The sequence below is a fragment of the Chelon labrosus genome (genome assembly GCF_963514085.1).
Source record: "Chelon labrosus genome assembly, chromosome: 15".
NCBI classification, from domain to species: Eukaryota; Metazoa; Chordata; class Actinopteri; order Mugiliformes; family Mugilidae; genus Chelon; species Chelon labrosus.
In genome coordinates, this window is record NC_140348.1 from 10,661,659 (window position 1) to 10,679,976 (window position 18,318).

Consider the following 18,318-nt stretch of genomic DNA (forward strand, 5'->3'; position numbering starts at 1 on the left):
TTTTGCTCCGAATGAATGAGCGCAAACACACATGTGCCAGTCACCGTTGAACAGGTTGAATAACGACTGTGCAGGAAGCTAACTGCTCCAGTGGGAAAGGATGACTGTCTCGCCTGTGTTTGCACTCAGCTGTCATCCTTCTGCTGCGCTGCCTCCATCCATTCCTCCTTGCGCTCTGTGTGCTAAGTAATGGGCTGACCGTAGTATTTGATCATCTTTGTTTCTACGCTTTTACAGTCTGATACTAAACAGATTACTCTTGAAGCTCTTGGTGTTTTTTCTTAGTCTTGTTTTCACAGAATTGGCCTCTTAGCTCGTGTTTGCAATCGATGAGCATTACAACTTGCACTTTGCTGCTGAAACCTGAAAACTGCAGTATTTAAAAGCATTTTATAGGTCTTTAATGAACTAACAGTCAATACAGTGCATTAACTGTGTATTTTTTTTTCTTTTTTTATTAGTTTTATTTCATGAGCTACACAATATAATCATTTAATTACTGTTACATGCTTTTACTGCAGTAATCATTTAGTCCTATATTGATTTTTCCTTCATGTTTGTTTATGTAAATGATTTAATTTTTCATTCCCTACTCATCTGTCTTTCCAGTTTTATTAACCAGCATTTAATCTGAATCAGTGCCATCGAAAGATTTGTCTTCAGCGTTCTTGCATGGTGTCCTGCAGGGTTATTATGTGGTACTGTGCACCTTCTGTGTGTGAAAACACTACGTGCTTTCTCTCCACAGGATTTTGGAGCTTCAGGAAAAAGGTGACCTCGACATTCTGAAGCAGAAATGGTGGCCCAAAAAAGGCCGCTGTGATCTGCAGAGCCACACAGACGCCCAGCCGGAGGGACGGGCTTTGCGTCTCCACAGCTTTGCAGGTGTCTTCTGCATCCTTGCTGCTGGGCTGCTGCTGGCCCTCCTGGTGGCTGCGCTGGAGACGTGGTGGAACAGCAACCACTGCCGGCGAGAGCAGCCCAAAGAGGTGACCACTGACAACTCGTCGGGCCAGGGCCCAGGCCTGCTAACCCAGAACCAGGCCATGGTGGCCACCACGGGTCCCCCTGCCCCACCAAGGCCCCGATCAAGACCCAGACCCCCGGGCCCCCCGGTCCTGCCCAGAGATGCCACTGCCACACTCTACTTTATGGATCCAGCAGGCGCTGACGCCAGCCCCGATTTAGTAGAGCTGCAGTACACCCAGTTATAATAGGTGTGCCCCTGATGATAGTCCAGACATCATGTGATCAATCTACTCATTCCTCGTCATGTTGGGACAGAGGTTGGGGTGCTTTGTTAGGGACTTCTAAGGGACTTCTCTCATGCTGACACATTAAACAAAAACCATTAATTGCAAACAATCAGTCACTAGTGTTCACGTGAGAGAACCGCTCCACAGATAACAGTATACACTGAATTGCAAATTCAAAACCACATACTGAAATTGTACTTCTGAGTCGATAAGTGCTTCAGTTGTACAATAGCTCTCTTTAGCTAATCCATTCAAGTCTTAATGCTTTAGAGCTCTGACTTTATCTTGCTGCTTTCGACTGGGCAGCCCCTCTGCATGAGGCGTCCAGACAACTAAGGCTTGACATGGATCCCTAAACTAAAGTGTGAGCAAGAGCAGTAAAGAATCTGAGCTATGACCTGCCTGTTTGACTTGACAGTCCAACAATACTGGATGAAAACAATCATTTAAGTCCCAGTCCTGTCCTGAAAACACACAGTAAATCAAACTCCCCCAGTATTGGGTTTTTGTGTATATAAGAGTTTGGGTTACTGCTGTTGATTTCTATTTCTGTCTTTGTCTTCAGGTGCTCTCATAATAACCACATACTGCTGTCATGCGAGATTCACAGGCAAACATCACTGTCTCATTATTTATAGAACACAAGATGGGTTGGATATGTTCACTGTAATATTGGTGGTGTGCTTTATTATTGGATTTGTAGACATGTCTAGAAGCTATCGCCACACAAAGTCAATCTTTTGAGCATGAAAAACTTATGCTCTGTAGACTGGAAATGTGACTCTGTAGAATTTATGGCAGGAAGGCAAAACCAAAGATGCTTGCCAGCAGCACTGAGGTATATAGAACAATAAAATAATGAGCAGCACCCAGAGCTGTGTATTCCTTACTCAGGTTTTTTACAAAGGCAGCTCAGAAACAGACTCACGGACAAGAGACGAGCAAGCATGGCAGATGCAGCAATACAGCCTTCCTTCTACATGTTCATTCTTGCTGCTTACAGATGGATAAAATTACTTAGAAATTAGTTTTAGTAAAATTATTAATGTTATTCACCATTAGGAAAAAAAAACTACTGACGTCACTATTCTAAATAACAGAATCAGGAAAGGCAAACAAGAAACTCGCTTAAATATATCACTATATCAGCACTTTCCTCAGTTAAACTTAGCACAGTCCACTAAAGCAAATAAAACCAAAAACAATCCAAACATCACGTAATTAAAAAGTGTTTTTCAGGTGGAGATGAGCCATCAGGTTACGACAGCCGATTCTGATAGTATGGTCATAGGATTGGTACAGCAGGACATAAAGAACACAATCTTATCAATACAGCACAAATCACTTTGGCTCATTAAAGGTGGAGCTTCCTAGGAGACTGTAAAAGCCTTGTAGTTTTCTTAACAACTAAATCCAATGGCAGCAGGACAAAATAGTCAACTAATGAGTATTTAACCATTTTGAAAAGAGATGCTTTTGAGAAAATGCAAATCATTGTACTTTGTGGTTCTAAAGTAAGTAGAATAACTTAATAAAAACAGCCAATTTTTACTGTTTTATTAGATTTTATCCACTAAACAATTCACGTTTTTCAATTATTTCTAAGGCTCAGTGTGCTAAAGCAGTGTTGACAAATTATGTTGAAAGAGGGGTGTAACCTGTCATAAAGCTTTACACTATTAACTTCTTAGCCGCCTTTCAAGTCTACAGGAATTAATGATTAATAGTCAAAAGATCTGGGTGGAGTTTCATTTTAAAGAGTTGTAAGTATTGCTGGAACCATGACAGCAGAAACATCTAGTATGTGGGCATTATGACAGCCATTTAAAACAAAACTCTACTGCAAGCCTGAACCCATCAGACGAATACTTTGACATAAATGGGAAATACCGTTATTCACTTACTTGTCGGGAGTTGGAGAAGAAGCTCAGTATCACCTGTAGATTGAGATACAGGAAAATATCTGTCTCTTCTAGAAAGCGATACATCTTGTGAAATAAAAATGTATTATTTTCGTTACCCTAGTTATGGATGAGTAGCCAGTTAACACTGAAAATTTATTCATTAGTCACTGATTGCATAATTACAGTTATAAACAGAAAACCCAACTGTAACTGACCAAGAATCAAAAGTAGAAGTGATTCAAGCTGTATATTTTATTTTAAAATTGTTGGCAGTAACAGAATGGATCAGTATCATATTACATATTACATATGTAAATTCAGATTCGTTATAACAAAAAAAACAGTTGTTCATTCTTTTATACTGATCCTAGAGATGGTTATATGATGCTTGTAAAAACCCAAGAACAACAAAATTTTGTTAGTTGGTGACGCAGTCACTGAAGAAAATTATTGAAACGGAACCCGGGGTTACCACAATAACCTTTCTCACAGACACGACAGTCACGTACATGTCATCTAATTCTCAGAAAGAGAGCTTTTAAGAGTATTTCCCAAAATGTCAAACTATTCCTGTTATTAGTAAGTAGTATTTAGATGCAATTATATGTCAATGTCCGGATTCACAGAGGACCGTTTTTGTTATTATCATTGTCTATGATTTCCAGCAGGTGACAAAGGATTACGGTCTGCAAAGGGTTTCTGGTCCATTGACATATAATGACATAAGTGCTTCACCAGAGGGGAGGCGGAACACATGGACAGACAGAGAAAGAGACTGGGAGGAGGCCGAGGCTCTTGACACAGGTCAGGAGAGGCCTGAAATACTGTGCTGGACGGTGATTGGCTGGGACAGGGTGAAGGGGCGGGGCATGGGGCTGGGCAGGGGTAGTTTGCAGTTGCTTCATCCATCATCTCACCTCATGGTCTCCCCTGTTATTTGCCTTCCTAGTTTTGTCTTGTCTTCAGAGTGGCTTGTCTTAAATGGGTGCATGATGATGAAGTAAAAGCCAAAGCATGTTACCGTTTTGTTGGTTGGACAGTGTGTGTCTGATAAACAATAGCATTCTTTTAATTGGCTTCTCCCTTTCCTCTTCCATATATGTATATTCCCTCACAGGAAAAAAGTTCACTTCAATTAATTGACATGAACTAATCCGTCTAAATTTGAATTTTACTGTCTCAGCTTGTCTTGCTATGGGCTGCTGCTCACTTCCTGCAGATGTGTGGTTACCCAACGAAGCAAAACATTCTGCATGAAGTGATATCTTTGTTTAAGTTCATCTCAGTAGTGAAGACATTACCTTTTACAGCACCATATCTAAGAGTGTCTGTTAAAAGGTAATGGCTTTCTTGATGTTGGCTGCCTGAAAATGATATTAGGTTCCTTGAATGAAGCTGAAATAAGCCAATGTGTTATTTCAGCATCCTTCCAAAAGCCAGAGGGAACATAATTAGATGATTTTCTTGATATGATGATAGAGTAGACTGTATCGCATGTACTACAGATTGCTAGTCATGATGGTGGTAATGAAACAAACATTATAACCTGTCTTTCTCTGTTCTTTCACTCTATTTCCTCACCCCATTCCTTCTTTTAACCCTCCTAACCCATTTTCTCTGTACATTCATTTCACTTTTATTCTTTATCACCATCCTCCTTAATTATATCCATGCTCTCCCGTCCATTAAAACCTCTTTCTGCTGGCTTCTTTTATTCCACACACTCTCTCTGGCTCTGCCTTTTCATTTTTAGGACAAAGAGGTGAACCTGGAACAGGTCCACCAGCGTTTGAACAGCCTCCTGGACGAGGACTTAGCCCACAAGCAGCTGCCAGGCCAGTCTATCGAGATCTCTGCCCTGGACATTGGCAGCATGCAGCCCAGCCAGTCCCTAGAGGCCTTGTCCGTTCGGGACTACCCAACCCATCGGGGGCCACCGCCACTCTCTGTGACCACCTTCCTCCAGGAGGGTCATGGGGCAGGAAGGACACTGGGCGCAGCCGCTGGCAGGAGCTTGCCCCTGCCTCTCAGCAGTGCCACCATGCCCTCCATCCGCTGCAAACACAGGGCGCCCAACGGGGGACTCTTCCGTCAGAGTCCAGTCAAAACACCCATGCCAATGTCCTACCAACCAGTGCCCGGAGGACCCATCCCAGAAGCCAATGAGCCCAGCCACGGGACATCCATCTGAGCACGCGTAACATTCACAGACACTCGAGCTCAAACAGCAGAGTGGAGAGCTAAACAGCGTGCTAACTGTGTGAAGAGATATAAATAAAACACTTAAAAAAAAAAAAAAAAGGGATTTTTATTACCAGAGATTAAAAGTCCGTGGGACAACACATGACAAGACACTGAGACTTTAATGTACATATTTGTAAGTACAAAGAGAGAGAGAAGCAACATTAAAAAGTGTATTTTGAATATTCTCAACAGTTGAGTTTAAAAAACATAAAAGTATTAAAAAAATGACTGTTTGAATGGCTTTGTAAATTTTGTTCTAAATGAATAAAGGTGACAATTCTTTGTGGTTGTTTTCTAAGTGCCAAGTTCAAAGATGATGTTTTCTTTCAGATCAACATTAACTGAATGTACTGTGAGAATCCATGGAAAAGACATTTCACACTTCAAACACATTGGAAGAATTGATTTGTTTCATATGAAAAAAATAAATAAAAAGGATAATAAAAAAAGAACCAGAGTGTGATTGAATGTTTAGAAGTTTTAGTGTCACGCCGTCTGTGAATTAGAGCACTGAACTAACTAATTATTGTTTTTTAAGGCTACCACTACATTTTCTCACTTTTATATTGATGGAATATTTTCTAATCTGTGCCTACTCTTATTGTTCATAGGTACACGAGTTAAAATACATAATTCTGCTAAGAAATGGTGAGCCAACTACTTGGAAAGGGAAAGCAGAGCAACACAATAATGCTATTGGCCATTTTAACCATTTTAACCTCACTTCGTGCCCAGGTTTGTCTCCAAGAGGCTAACTGGCAGTGCACCTTGGCGCAACATCGTCAGCACACATACAGCAAAGGGAAACAAAAACCATTCATTTGGAGATTGAGGCTAAATGTTCCCAGCCCAACTTACAACCCACTTTCACACGATCACCGCTCCAAGCAGGCACACAGAGCTTATTGCCATGAAATTATGATTGTCAAATTTTCATACATGAATAATTAAAGATTTAGATTAGATTGTTTGTAGATTGTAAAGACAGGATCTGGCTTCAGCTCCTAAATTTGTAGGTCCGCAAACCAGGCACATTTGGGTTTATTTTCGAACACAACCAAAAATATGAAGATGTTACCTTGGGCTTTTAACATTTCATTTTTACAGCTCAAACTGACAGATAATCATCATCCTTCATCTTCCTTGTGTATATTCAAATATCTTTTTTGCATTTAAGTGACAGAATCTAAATGAGTTTAACATCCAAACCGTTCAGCGTTCGCTTCAGCCAGTGAAATTTTAACATGTATTGAGTGATGCTGTCTGATGAATAAAATATCTCACTCTCCCTGCCCTGCTGACTCTTTGTGCTCACAACTAAGGACTGTTTATAGGCTACAAGTTTTAATCTTGCAGTCTGCAAGTCTATCACTTCAAACTCAAGCCACACTCGACAAAGAACAGCAGGCTGTGAATGAACAATTTGAGACACAATACAACACTTAGTTTCATTTCCCTACATACAGCGGAAATAGCTACTGCAGCGTCTTGTGGCATCTATCACAACAATCACAGAGAGAGCAGCGCATATGCCATCAAGAAATGATCAGTAATTACCTCAGGAGGGAGGAAAATAATTAAAGTCTCTTTAAGCTCAGAAATGTGTCCTGGTCATTGTTACCTCTCTTTTGTTTCAGTGTGCAGCATGTTAATGTACACGGATCAGCCACAACATTAAAACCACAGACAAGAGAAGTAAATAACAATTACCATCTTATGACAATGTTCTGCCGGGAAATCTTTTGTCCTGGCATTAATGTGGATGTTACTTAGACATGTACCACCCACCTAGACCAGACCAGACACCCCCACCCTGTAGGAATGACACTCCTTGATGGCAGCAGCCATCCCCAGCAGGATGCAGCCTGACACAGACACACACACAAAAACGGTTTAGGAACAACTAAAAAAAAACATGAAAAACAGCACAAGAAAAACAACAGTTTTGGAGGCACAAGGAGACCTACACAATATTAGGAAGGTGGTCATTATGTTATGACTGATCAGTGTATATTGTGAGACAGTTTATCTGCTGAAGTTGTTTGTCTGCACACCCTAAGATCTAGGTGCCTACTTGTAGTACCTGATACCAAAAACTTAAACAACTGTAACTTGCAAACAGAAAGTCTGCACTAAAGCCAGGAGACACCAAGCCAAAGGTCGTCCCTTTTCCCATGTCTGGCTGCCAGTGAGTGTCTCACCCTACTTTTTCTGGTGTGTCCTGCACCATTGGCACTATACACATCCCCGCCACTGACTTTTTAGTTAATTCAACATATCGAACTCGGCGGCTGATTGAGTTCGTGAGAAAGACTGACGGCTAGTGGTTTTGTTTACTTCCATTTTTCGTCTTGTGCCTCAGTTCATTAAGTTTAAAGGTTTACATCTTCGTCTGATCTCAACATTCAAATACAGGAACATTATCACAACCACATGATCATGTAGAATGAATAAACACCCACAATGAGCTTTCTTTCTTAGATTCAACAGCCACATCATCTCCAAACAAATGTTTTCACTGAGCCTCTGTGCAGCTGAAAGACTGTGTTTTCCACAATAAATTATGCACAGTAGTCAGTTAAATGATCAAATCCGCAGCTATTCTTAACACACTTTTATCAAAACCATATAACACTGACGAGTCCAGGTTTTCAACTGAGAATCTTTCTTGGCATGACATTGTAGTAAATTCAAATATTCTGGGGTTGTTGTCAGACAGACATTTACCTGGGTCACCTTTTTCTCTTGGAGAAGAAATAACTATTGAACATAACTATTAGGTTTAGCTCAACACAAATAAAATATCTGGGACTGTAGACTCAACAGATACAAGTGATGCTGCTACCATCATCATCCTCACCATCAGTGGTATTGTGACTGATGTATCTTCCAGACTGTGCCGACACCGGCTCAGAAATATAAAGTGTTAATGTGTGTGCTTCAGTTATCGTAGCCGCTGACCCTCACTGCTGGACTGTAAAACGCACGGACTAACATCTGCTTCAATTAATGCACGTGGAGTCACCATCTGCATGTTCACACCTGAAGGCAGAGGGTTTCACCAGGAGACAGCAACAGAACTCCCTGCTGCAGGAACAAGGACATGATCCTTCACTGCAAACATTTCACACAGTGCTGACTGGTGGCACCTGGCCTGGATGTGTGTGTGTTTTTAAGTAAGTTTTCTCTCTAAGGTGGACCCACTTCACTGCACTGTGCACCTGATGATGAAAACTTCAAAAAAGGAAGTAAGGACTTTAAAATTGCTTTTCTCAAGTTTGAGTGTGCACATGCACTTCAGCATACTTGAACTAGAAGATCTGTCTGCGCTCATATGTGCGTCGTGGCTTGTTGATTTGCCCCCGTCACCTTTCCTGTCCGCAGCCGTGCCTGCCAGTCTAAGACGTGGTGTTGAGCGGAGCTGTAAAGTCTCCATGGCTGTGCACAAAGGGCTTGCTGACCTTGTTCTGAGAGCTGAGTGGAGCCTTGTCAGGCATGCACTTCCTGTTTTTGCCTAACACAAACAGTCCAGTGCCACCACTTTATGTCAAGACTCATCTTATGACATGGCCCTTTTCACCTTCACGTCAGATCGAGCACATACAGAAGCTTGGACTAACTTTAGGAGAAAAAAAAAAAGAAAAATCCAATTCCCTGAAGAGGTATTGAGAGCACTTACTTTCATCGGAAGAGATTATTGAAGAGGTCACCTTAAAGACAAGTTCAGTTTTAAACATTAAATAAGGTAAAATGAATACAGGTGTAAAATGTCTTAATGGGAATATAGACAAGCCACTGCATGGATGAAAACCACATAATGGACATAATATTACATGTAAAACCACAATCTCCATCAGTTTTTCAAATAGAACATTATCACAGGAACAGGGACTTCGTAATTATACAATCCTGCCATACATGGCTCGCATGAATGGTCTGTATAATTAGCTCGTGTGGGCAGTGTGAGGCAATCTGCTGTAAAATAACTTCTCTTCTCCCTGCGGGAAGATCACTGAGCGTCTGTCCAGACTGCCTCTACAGCCTTATTATCCATTCATTGAGCCATCATACCTTAAACTGCACACAGGACTTTCACTTCCTTCTCCGGAGGAAAGTTCTTTATCTCACATTTGTGATTCTTTTTTTTTTTTTTTCATCTTCAGTTCATGGCATAAGAAACGCCTTGCGTCTTCACAGAAAAAATAACCAACTTATGCAACATTGTTCAGAATTACCCACATCAAATACACCAGTCATGACCTTACGCTGTTTTGAATGTGATCTCTCACCCTTTCTTCAAGGCAGAAAATCTTTGTGTTTTTTTTTTTTTAAAGCCCATCTGGTACCTACAATGACTATGTCAAAAAAGACTTTGTAATAACTCACTTGTTAAAGTACATGTACAGCAGAAGGGTATCTTTAATTGGAAAACATAAATTTTCTCAACTACATGCCAGGGTCAACAGCTGTTTAGTTTAGCTTAGCGTGAAAACAAGAGAAGACTACGAGCTTGGTAACAAAAGCTGCCTTGAAGCACTTGTGAATCTCATGGATTAAACCACTGTGTCAAATTTGTTTAAAGCAGCACGAAATACTGATTTAGTAGTTTTACAGAGGACTGTGTGTCAAACTGTTTCTGGGGAATACTTCACAAAATGTTAAAAATCGAACAACGAAAAGCAGACAAACAAAGCAAGACAAAGTATGGCTCACATAATAAATTAACAGATTTATTGTCTTTTGAATTACATGGCAACCACTGAGTTCGCCGCCATCAGAAGATCCAAGATGGCGCCAGTGTGTGTGGCCAGCCGTCTTTTGGGTCTGTTCGGATTAGCGTTTCCTGTTGTGTTGTTCTGTGTTTGCTGTCAAGATGCGTCTGGTCTACTGGTATATGATCGCTGAGCACTTCTTGATATCAGAACATCTCAAGAGATCTTTTTGAAACCAGAGGTGGGTGATCAGTCCTGGAGCCTCCCACCATTTCTGTCGGCCATACCAGCCTACCTTTTCCGCTCACCTTGTGCCACTTTGCGGAGGAAGCGTCCCAGAAGACGAGGGAAGCGGGGAGGCCATTTGGTAAGAAGCAAGACTCACCTGAGATCTGACTGTTGGAAGGATCCCAATCTCCTTTCGAGTGGATTATCTGCTACTTGACGACCACTGAGGTGGTGGATCGTTCCAGGTCACCCGACTTGGCTTGACTTGACATGCATTTCAGAGAAAACCTGCATATGAGACCCACGGACTATCTTTTTACAGATAATATTAGCTAATATAATACATTTATTAATAAAGATAAAATTCTTTCTGACGTTTATAAGATACGCAGATAGATTACATCACAGGTCATATGAGTGCATATGGAGGACAACTCTGAAATGTATTCCTTAATTATAATATTTCATATTTGTGTTTCTCATCATCCATCAGATTTGCACAAGCAAATAAACATGCAAGCGCGAAATAACTTTTTTTCTCCTAGTGATATTTAAACTGTTCTTTAACAGAAAATGACTAATTGGATCTTAATGTTACCGAGCTGTATCTCATATGTGTCCAGATATCTCAGGGCAGAAATGCAAATCCAATCCGGTATTAATAAACTGTTTCATCTGTACATCCTGTACTAATGAACTGCCTCATCTCCCCTCATCTGTAATGCTGTGGGTGAGCTTAAAATTACTGTTCATGGTGCTATGCAAGCATGTTGGCCCTTAAGGGACACACTCAGTTTAAATAATATCCAGTAGCAGCAGATGTACAAGGTTAAATGAGTTTAACAGCAGGGGACAAGACTCAAAACAACTTTAGGTGTTTTAAACCAAAATTCTTTTGTATATGCAAACACTAGCGGTCCCAATGAAAGATTATGAGGGTTAACAAAGTCAGACTGATGTTCAGCCACTGATTCCGAATCTTCAGAAAAGCTGAAAACGGGTGTCGACCTAGCTGTGAAAAAAATTAAAATAAAATAATAATAATCCAAAGAGTCACAGCTGATTGTGTGCTTGGTGAGTCACAGCCTAAAAACAAATCTAAATGCAAAGGGAAGTTTAGGCTGCTGTGAATGTCAGTAGAGTTTTTTTTTTTTATAATTATTATAAACATCTGATAAATGTTGGCCTAATGATAGCACTAGATGAAAGTTAGAGATCTGTCCTCTAGTCAGGCTGCAGCTTACACCCATGTCTGTCCAAACTCACATATTATCTGGCTTCTACTCCAGTAGAAGCTTGTATGTAGCCTAAAGCCAGATTTATGCTTTTGTGTCAGATATGTGGGGAAATTCAATAAAACTGTTTTTGCAGAACATGATGATGTCACAGTGTAGCTGACACTTGACCTTATGGATATGGAACAGGTCATCACCTCATTTTCCATCTATTATTCGCGTGAAACATTATCATGAATTCTTGAGGCCAAAAAAACGTGGTTTCACAGGGTCACGGTGAACTTTAACCTCTGACCACCACCTTCTAATCAGTTCATATTTGAGTCAAACTGCTTGAGGTTTGTGCCAAATATGAAGAGCTTCCCTCGAAGCGTTTCTGAGAATCTGCATTCATGAATGGGCTACACGGACATATGGACAGACAACCTGAACACCTCGTGCTGCTGGCCACAGCTGTCGCCAGCGCAAAGGCATAAATATAAATCTATCACTGGCACGAGAGCAAAAGAAACGAAGTTATAAGGATTCATCCGCTGGGGACTACGAATGTCTGCACTGAATTTCATGGCAAGACATCCAAGATATTCCCATCTGGACAGAAACAGGAGGCAGACTGACTGACAGACCGTCAAAGCACCGATGGAGCCAAAGCGTGATGAAGTGACCGACTACACAGCTGCCCTCATGAGTAGAACAAATCAGTCAGCCGTTTTCCTATAAATATGTCAGAATAGAACGGAATAGAGCTTTATAGCAGACTAGGAGGAAATAACGTTTACTCGGTACACTTCTAGGACAAAGAGAGAATCCAAACTAAACGCTTTGAAACAAAGAAAACTGCAATTCAATCTTAGCATTATAATAAGAAGCACTGCGGCTTAAAAATGTTGAATTTTTCATGAAGCAAAGGGCCCCAGCTGTCACAGTAAAGGTGTTACACAGGGTTATTTTGTATCAGTAAAGCTGCATACTGTAAGTGCTTTACTTTTAAATTATGTATTCTTCACTGCTTATTAAAATAGTTGGTGGTCCACCTACAGCACATCCTTCTTGATCCCAATACCTGCATAAAAATATCTAATATCTCTAACTATTTCTGTGCATAAGTGCTGGGAAAGAAAATATGAAGTAACGGCAATTAATTTGTCTCCGGCATAATACCTGCATTCAAAAACAGCTTTTCAACCTGGATAGTATTCTCCAGATAATAACATAATCTCAGCAGCATAGCGTGCACAATTTTATATACAACTATACAGTATACATCAGTAGTTCTTCTCCTGCTATTCCTGAGGCAGTTGTGAGATGTTTGCTAAAATAGGCCTAAAATAGGTCTCATTTCACTAATCGGTGGTCCCTCCCCTGTATCTATCTGCTCTTCCCCACTGTCAGCCAAGATGACAACGGCTGAGTGTGAGCAGCCATCCCAGCAATCTCTCTGGTTACGAGGACCCCATCCAGGTATGCTCAAGATTCAAGATGCAGCACTTAAGACTGCAGAATGAAATTGCGGATGTGGTCCCTTTATGCTAATCACCGAAACTCAAACACTGCGGATGATGAATAAATAATAAAGTAGGAAATATGCACTCAAAATCAAAGGGAAAGTACCGAACAACACAATTTGAGACACACCAAAACTCATTTGAGATGAAAGCATGCAAAGATGTTGATGCATAATTGCCTCATCCATCTATAGCCTCGATAGGCTACTTGGAAAACAACACACGGTGATTAATCCCAACTTTGACGCCTGGTTGCAGGATGGATCCATTTCCAAACAGCCGGACACCAAAATCCCAAAACGGTGACGGTAGAAAAAGGCAGAGACATGATTACAGAAAAAAAAAAGCCAAAAACAGAATATATAGAAAGAAGAAACAATGCAGGGTCCTGCCAGTAGTTTTTACACAATTCCACTGACCTACAGGTGCAAGTAACGCCTTGAGAAACCCAGCAACACGTCGACAAAAAAAACAAAAAACAAAAAAGCTTTACAAATATAAGGTAAAAGGCACATTCAGTGCTTTTTGCAATGCTCAATGCATGATGAAAGATTTGTACCACCTTTCTCAACCTTATGGAAAAATGTGTCTGACTGGCCGGTCTGTTCCTGCATCTTTATACTGATTTGGCTTATTATTCAGGTTATAAGTGGAATCCTAGTGTCCATGTAAATGGACAGTTGATACCTTGTTATTATTCTCGCGGAGTACAGCAAGCCGAACAATAAATCGGCTCCTGGCAGGTCAGGACTGCAGGGGCCTCTGATACCTCGCCCTCTCTACATTACACAGCCATCAGTGACCTGTGCATGGCTTGTAATGGGATTAATCAGGATGAGATAATGACTCTACTGTGGAGCCAAAACAATGCCCTCAGAACTCAATAGGGTCAATTAGCACTGACCTATGATTACCTCAACAAATATCGCTTTTGATAACAGGAGGCCCGTTTCTATGGGACTGACTGCTGTTTTGTGCAATTTGACTCAGTATTGTGTTTTTTTGTACCAATTCTGTTGTCTTTCTGCTTGGATGAATCACAACACTGTACCATATCCATCCTTAATAATATCCTCATTGAATCATTTATGCCGCATATGTTTTTCCAGACAGCATCAGAGGAAGAGCTCTCTAGCAGCGCTGCGTGGCATCCACCTTACTCCACGCTTAAGTCAAATGAACGTGGCACATCCATTTTTCTTCCTTCACGGCGCTGGAAAACAGATTAATATTTATTGTGAGGCCCAATATATGTGAAGTTGCCGGGCTCCTACCTGAGGAGAGCCGAATTAGCTGTGTGATAAACAACTTCTCACTATTTGATAAATAATCCAGGAGAAACACAGCATCCCGACAGAGCCATGAAAGTTTTATGCCCTGTGCCGCCGAGGCTCCTTCTCCAGCCGAATACCAGACATAACTCGAGGAGCCGGCAGAATCTTAATATTTCTCTATTTCTTTCCATCTGTTTTCGCCCTCTCTCTCTCTTTCTGTCTTTTCAAATATGCCTAAAAATGCTTCTTTCTCTCTGGCCAGTTTGTGTTCACTGTTGGTATTCAGAGATATATTTGCTTCCTCCGATGCTTTGGGAAAATGTTTCTCTCTGCACGCCAACAGGTTGTTGTGCACCCACACACTTTTACTCTCTCTATACTTCTTCTTCCACTGTAGCCGGCCTCTTTGCAAAGATGCTACTTCTAAAGCATGTGCCTTTTGTGCTGAGGTAGCAATAGACGATGACAGAAAAGGAAGAATCTCTAAGAAGCAAAGCTGCCTGTGTTGTAAGCTTTTGTGACCATCTGCTCAAAATAAAGAAGACACCAGAGCACCATCATCACTGTTTTATGTTAGTTACCTATCACGTTATGCCATAAAGGTTCTGCAACAATTTCATGTTAAACCAGTTCCTCAATTTGACCAGAACATTGCCAAAACTGAACTGTATGTGTAATACTTAGGTTTAAAATAACAAATTAGCCTATTTGGAAAAAAAATAATAAAATCAGCTTAATCCAAAGCCATTTTAGCTGGTTAAATTGTTTACTGTAATACCTGCAATGTCCTCTAATCAAATGATTATGACGTGGGTCAGAAACGTGGGTTTCTTTGGGCCCTAGAAGCAGTTAATACATGAACTGTAAATATCTTTTTTTGCTGTTAGCTGTTTGTAGGGGCGGAGGGTGAGGAACAAGGGTGGGAAGCTTTATTCAAATAAGGCAGTGAAAAGTGAGTTGTTGGTATTTTGGTGGTGGTGTCATGGTGTTAAAAAACAAAAACTTCTCCATCACTTCATTGAACGCCTGAAATGCACAAAATGAATGCCGATATATGCCTGTGATTCAGGAGGTGCCACACCAGAGCGCAGAGTCATCACACCTGAACGTCATCTGGGTTTACCTTTTTTAATCACATGCAAATGAGCCCAAGCTGCTGAGGAATAACCCCACACGCGTCTACACAGATAAGACGGGTCAGTTAACTCTGCCCTCTGTCTGTTACGAGGAGGACGTCGGACTACCGGGGCTCATTATTTTCCGTGCGTCGTGACCTCCTTTCAATGTTCCTACTTTGCAGCTTTTTGATCGTATCATGTTTAATTCCTGAAATGCATTATCCTAGAGTCACGTAAACGACTTTACTTAACTATTTTCTTTTTATGATTTTTCTCTGTTGCTCAGGACCTGTTTTGGTTTGGTTCTTTCTCCGATGTCCAGAAAAAAAAAAAAGGTTTTCTGGAGAAACTCTTCATTTGTTGAGCGTTTACTCTGATACGTAGCTGCAGGGATCCTTTCCCATTGCACATGCAATGATAGAGCATAGTCAATTTGAAAAACAGAAAACCACAAATGTCCTTTGTCCATCTTTTTGTTTCACACCAACCTTTGTTTAAATTTGCTCAGTTTTGGTTCTTAATTTTCTTTTCTTGCCACACTGCTTTGTTTCTTTAATTAAAATGGTTTTGTTAGGTTAGAGCCATTTTTGTTGGCCATGTGACTTTATGTCAGATAGCATGACCCACTGCAGTGGGTGCAACTAATAATGCTACAATGCTACGAGTGAACGGTGTTGCCATATTGGTTTTGTCTGTTTTAATTCGTCAAGAAATTTAGTGACAACCCAAATATCTACATATTAAAGGTTACATTCTTATGTAGAGTGGCAAGGTGGGATGAAAACGCACGACACAAGGGGATAGCAAGGGCAGGAAGCAAAAGAACTTTAATGAAAACTTACAAAATGGGGAGCAAAACGCAATGCAGGGTAGGCAGGTAAAATCCAAAACACAAATCTAAAAAAATTGTGAAATCCAATAGAAGGAGAAAGCAAAAACCAAGGAGTTACAGAAAATATGAACGTCTAAATCAGGACATGATTGTAGTAGACTCCTCAGAACATGCGCCTTGTTACACACCATTTGGATTTCATTATGGGTGAGGAAAAAATAGCTCTGTGCGCAAAGGGATAGTCATACAACCAGTCAGAGACATTTTGTAACTTTAACTGAACAGCACTCAGATGATGTGTATTAAATACTTCACTGTTACTCTTCTCTCCATCACTACATGAAGCTCGCCCAAATTGATTTGACAGACCCTGCATATCTTTGCCTGGACGTAATCAAGTCTCAGCGGAGAGACTCCAGACCAACTTCCCTCACAAAAAAAAGAAAATTGTGGGCAGGGCAGCCAGGCTGCTGGGCTATGACTGTAGTGTAATGTACTGTAAATTGTTTTTATTTATTTATTTTTTTTTGTATTAACACAAATTGTCATACACTGGCCTTCAATTCATGATGCTCCAAATATGAGTTATTATTATTTTTTTTTGTATTTTAGGAATTATGTCTAGTAGCTGGGCAGCACACTGGCGAGGTGGTTAGCTCTAATGCCCCACAGCGAGAAGGTCCCGGGTTCAAATCCATGGGCCGACTGGGCCTTTCTGTGTAGAGTTTGCATGTTCTCCCTGTGTCTGCGTGGGTTCTCTCCGGCTACTCCGGCTTCCTCCCACCATCCAAAGACATGCTCATTAGGTTCATTGGTGATTCTAAATTGGCCGTAGGTGTGCGTGTGAGTGTGAATGGTTGTCTGTCTCTCTGTGTTAGCCCTGCGATAGACTGGCGACCTGTCCAGGGTGTACCCCGCCTCTCGCCCGATGACAGCTGGGATAGGCTCCAGCAGACCCCTGCGACCCTTAACAGGAATAAACGGGTACAGAAGATGAATGAATGAATGTCTAGTAGCTGCAGTATCACAGATATTTTTTCATCTACAGTTTAGATTTGACAAGCCTTTTGAGTTTTTTTTAGACAAGCCTACGTGCTTCTGAACACGTAGTCTCTGATTACACGAACTGTTCCACCTCACCCTGCCCTCACGCTGCACCTTAACACTCTGTGTGCCCAAGGGTTTCTGCCTTCCCAATGAGGATGATGTCTGGTGTGTCTGTGATGTAAATGCCAGTCCTTAAAAACACCCTGTCTGTGGTACTTTAACCTGAACTAAAGACAGACTGGGTCCAAGGCTCTGGCCTTTATGTGTCCTGGTTACTTCAGCCTCGGGCCATTTGCATTTCAAAGTAGAAAGCTCATCCAGATAAGTCGCTGTCTGGTCAGTTTGACTAACATTAAACATTCACCTGTGCAAGACTATTAAAACTACTAAAATTCTTACTTTTACGAAAGTACTATGTGATACAGATGTTACTATTAATGCACACAATGTTGACCCTGCACTACATACTACTGTCAGCATTTAGAAATGGAGATTTGTCTTGTGATTTAACTTACTTCTAGTTGATTTCTTGGTTATTTTCCACCAATTTGTATGCTTTTCTGAAGGCTTTCATCCCGTCCTATTGATCCTATTTCATCAAGAGGTTTGGGTTCCTCTTGCAAACTCTTAAAAATTAAAAAATAAATAAATAAATATGGTGTGATTTATTATGCTAGCCTTTAGAGGTGCAAACGGTGAGAATATTTTGAAAAAACCTCAGTGAGTCGACTAATTTCCAGAACAGCAACGTAAATGTATAAAGGGAAACCCTCTTTTACACTGTAAGCGTTGGCGCCTCCCAGTAGGCTAAATATTTACAAGAAATTGCAATTAACACATTTTTTCGACAGGCAAAGCTTTTGCTGCTCCAACTGGAGCTTTCTGCGCTTTCCTTGAACCAAACCACATGAAAACATACCATTTAACAGAAGAAAACCTTTCAACATTTTCTCGAGATTTAAT

The 18,318-nt window shown here is 40.9% G+C and overlaps 1 protein-coding gene across 1 annotated transcript in view; it reads left to right on the plus strand.

The window, feature by feature from the left end:
* The window catches only part of grid1a (glutamate receptor, ionotropic, delta 1a), a gene marked incomplete at its 5' end in the record, with an annotated part of 233,822 nt that extends 228,399 nt beyond the window's left edge, over positions 1–5,423 (plus strand). Inside the window, 2 exons of the mRNA XM_084562152.1 lie at positions 749–989; positions 4,914–5,423. Coding sequence (XP_084418278.1) covers positions 749–989; positions 4,914–5,351 — 679 coding nt within the window. The 3' untranslated portion in view covers positions 5,352–5,423. The remainder of the gene's footprint in view (positions 1–748; positions 990–4,913) is intronic.
* Positions 5,424–18,318: the final 12,895 nt, after the last annotated feature.